Here is a 2,878-nt window from a genome sequence, read left to right on the forward strand (position 1 = left end):
CACTATCATCTTGAGTATTTGTCCTGTTTGAGGGGTATTGCGTTTGCAAAATACATGTTATTGCCATGGTAGATTAGGCCATTTTGTGGGACCCTTGAGTCCTCACCAAAAGAGGAGATTGACCATATAATGATTTTGCATTTACATTTATGAAAAGTTGTAAAATGTAACAACTTTGGACTATGTGGTTATTATGATAATAGACATATTCGTATGTATAAATTGAACTCAGCAACAAAAACATTATCTATGCTTGAGTTTTTAGGTAGGCCGATATTTATATTGTTTTACACATAAATCATTTTAGATTTTTCTCTAAAAAGTTTATATAATTACTGTCTGCTCATACATACGGACTAGACAGACGGAGGCAACAACAAGAGCATAATAATAACCACAAACTTTCTCCCTTCAGACCGATGCGTAACGCATGACACGCATAGGAGGAGTGGTCAGAATCGCCTATATATACCCAGTCGCGCTCTTCCTCAGATTCAGCAAAGCAGCAGCGCTTACAAACAGACAAGATCCCTCTAGACAATTAGTGGTTTCATCCACTATCTCACCTTCGTACCAAACATCGGTGCTCAAAGAAAAATAACATGTCTCCTTCCGAGAACGAGTTCAACATCCCGGCCAAAAATTGCCACCGGATGGTGATTCTGGGCTCTACAAAAGTTGGCAAGACGGCCATCATCTCTCGGTTTCTGAACGAAAGAGTCGAGGACCAGTACACGCCGACCATAGAGGACTTTCATAGAAAATTATACAGCATTCGGGGAGATGCGTACCAGTTGGACATTCTGGACACCTCTGGAAACCATCCCTTCCCCGCTATGAGGAGACTCTCTATCCTTACTGGTAAGCTTAACTGTGAACTAACAAAACAACTAATATGAATGAAAGCTACACTGGAATTTATAGCTACATCTAAATGATATGTTTTAATAAATCATGCATGCAGTAATGCTATATGCAACACTTGTATTGGACACATTTAGCCTAGGCCTATGTAATGATGGACCTTTTGAGCTGTGATATTCATGTGCTTTCCCTTGGTCTTTCAGGTGACGTTTTCATCCTGGTGTTTAGTCTGGATAACAGAGACTCCTTCCAAGAGGTCCAGCGCCTGAAGCGTCAAATTTACGAGACCAAGTCCTGCCTGAAAAACAAAACCAAGGAGAACGTAGATGTCCCGATCGTTATCTGCGGGAACAAGTGTGACCGGGAGTTTAACCGGGAGGTTCAGAATGAGGAGATTGAGAGGCTGGTGGCTGGTGATGAACAGTGTGCCTACTATGAGATCTCTGCAAAACGGAACACTAATATCGACCAGATGTTTCAGACTCTTTTTACCATGGCTAAACTGCCCAACGAGATGAGCCCGGACTCTCACCGCAAAGTTTCCTTACAGTACTGCGAAGTACTGCAAAACAACAGAAGAAAATCTTTCAGAAATAAGAAATACAAAGACGGAGAGGCATACGGGATTGTGGCACCGTCCGCGCGCCGACCAAGCGTACACAGTGACTTAATGTATATCAAAGAGAAAGCTATCGGCGGCGGACAGAGCAAACAGAGTTGCACCATCAGCTAAGCAATTTACTGACAATGTGCAGGATAATTGTAACGAAATACAACGATAGGGATGATACCCGCCAGGCTTCTCGCCAGTGTGCGGAGTTCAGGATAACAGCACCCCAGGGCGCAGTGACAGAAACGGGTGTGTAACCCAAACCATGCCAGGACTCGCCGAGAAGGTGCATGACATGATCAGTCCGTCAGAAATGTCCCTGTGGAGTCAGGACTCTCAAAAGGGATGTAGCTTTAGAGAACCTACAGTGAGGTAGCCTATTCTTGTCAACTTCATGCTGTAAAATCTGCATCTACTGAATGGAGAATGGAGGCTTCACCAATGGGGTGACTCTTGTTTACATTTAGCATTTTATTATGTTTTACATGGAAATGAACTTGAACATTTATTGCATTCTGAACAAATCTATGAATGTATATTTATTATTCTGTCATCGTTTACTTTTCACAAAGAAAGAAACATGAAGAGAAAATAAAACCATTTGACAACTATATGACCATGTCTGTCATCCTTTTTATTGTGCTTGTATATTAACATTGATGGAAAATAAGGATATTCTCAGGTCTTCTCAGTGAAATTACATTTATTTATACATTAAATTACAAGTATTGCCTAAAATTCATTTTTGAAGCACACTAAGTGTGCAAAACATTAAGAACACATTCCTAATATTTAGGCACTTTCAAAGGCACTTAAATATTTTGTCTTGCCCATTCACCCTCTGAATGGCACACATACACAGTCCATGTCTCAAGGCTTACAAATCCTTCTTTAACCTGTCTCCTCCCCTTCATCTACACTGATTGAGGTAGATTTAACAGGTGACAATATGGCCCAAATGTTCACTTAATTTTACTCTGTGCAGCTGGAGTTGTACAACGATTATGAGAAAAATATTGAACCATTTATCTTGGGTTAAAAATAGATGACTGAGAAGAGCAGTTGATAGTTCTCTAGAGTACTAATTTGTGAATAAATTATCATTTCATTTGTCTGGATGACGGCATCAGACGAGAAAATCAGTGTGAAAGTGAGATGTCTGGGTGACATGCTCACATCCAGACAGTCTCTTCTTGAGACATTACTTTGATAAACCTCCCCATCTACAGTGCATATAATAAGCCTGCAGTCAGAAACTACAGTGTCTATGATGACAGTAGCACTCGCAATAGTTATAATTATTCTAAAAATACCACTTCATTAAGTCTGCCTAGCTAGTCTTGACACATTAATATGTTTTCTTTAAACATTTTTTATTTCACCTTTATTTATCCATGTAGGCCA

General features: G+C 40.1%; 1 protein-coding gene across 1 annotated transcript; it reads left to right on the forward strand.

The window, feature by feature from the left end:
- The first annotated feature begins 510 nt into the window (after positions 1–510).
- On the forward strand, positions 511–2,079 carry LOC124019533 (dexamethasone-induced Ras-related protein 1-like). The gene is made up of 2 exons (XM_046334898.1): positions 511–861; positions 1,068–2,079. Exons 1-2 carry the CDS (start codon positions 603–605, stop codon positions 1,595–1,597), a joined length of 789 nt encoding a protein of 262 aa, XP_046190854.1. The 5' UTR covers positions 511–602; the 3' UTR covers positions 1,598–2,079.
- The last annotated feature ends 799 nt before the right edge of the window (positions 2,080–2,878 follow it).

Source organism: Oncorhynchus gorbuscha, unplaced genomic scaffold (assembly GCF_021184085.1).
Source record: "Oncorhynchus gorbuscha isolate QuinsamMale2020 ecotype Even-year unplaced genomic scaffold, OgorEven_v1.0 Un_scaffold_622, whole genome shotgun sequence".
Classification (NCBI taxonomy): domain Eukaryota; kingdom Metazoa; phylum Chordata; class Actinopteri; order Salmoniformes; family Salmonidae; genus Oncorhynchus; species Oncorhynchus gorbuscha.

Bases quoted from the DNA above. Each gene is read 5' to 3' on its own strand.
- LOC124019533 (XM_046334898.1), top strand. From the start codon at position 603: ATGTCTCCTTCCGAGAACGAGTTCAACATCCCGGCCAAAAATTGCCAC. The intron at 862-1,067 runs GTAAGCTTAACT...TTGGTCTTTCAG, and splicing joins GAGACTCTCTATCCTTACTG to GTGACGTTTTCATCCTGGTG.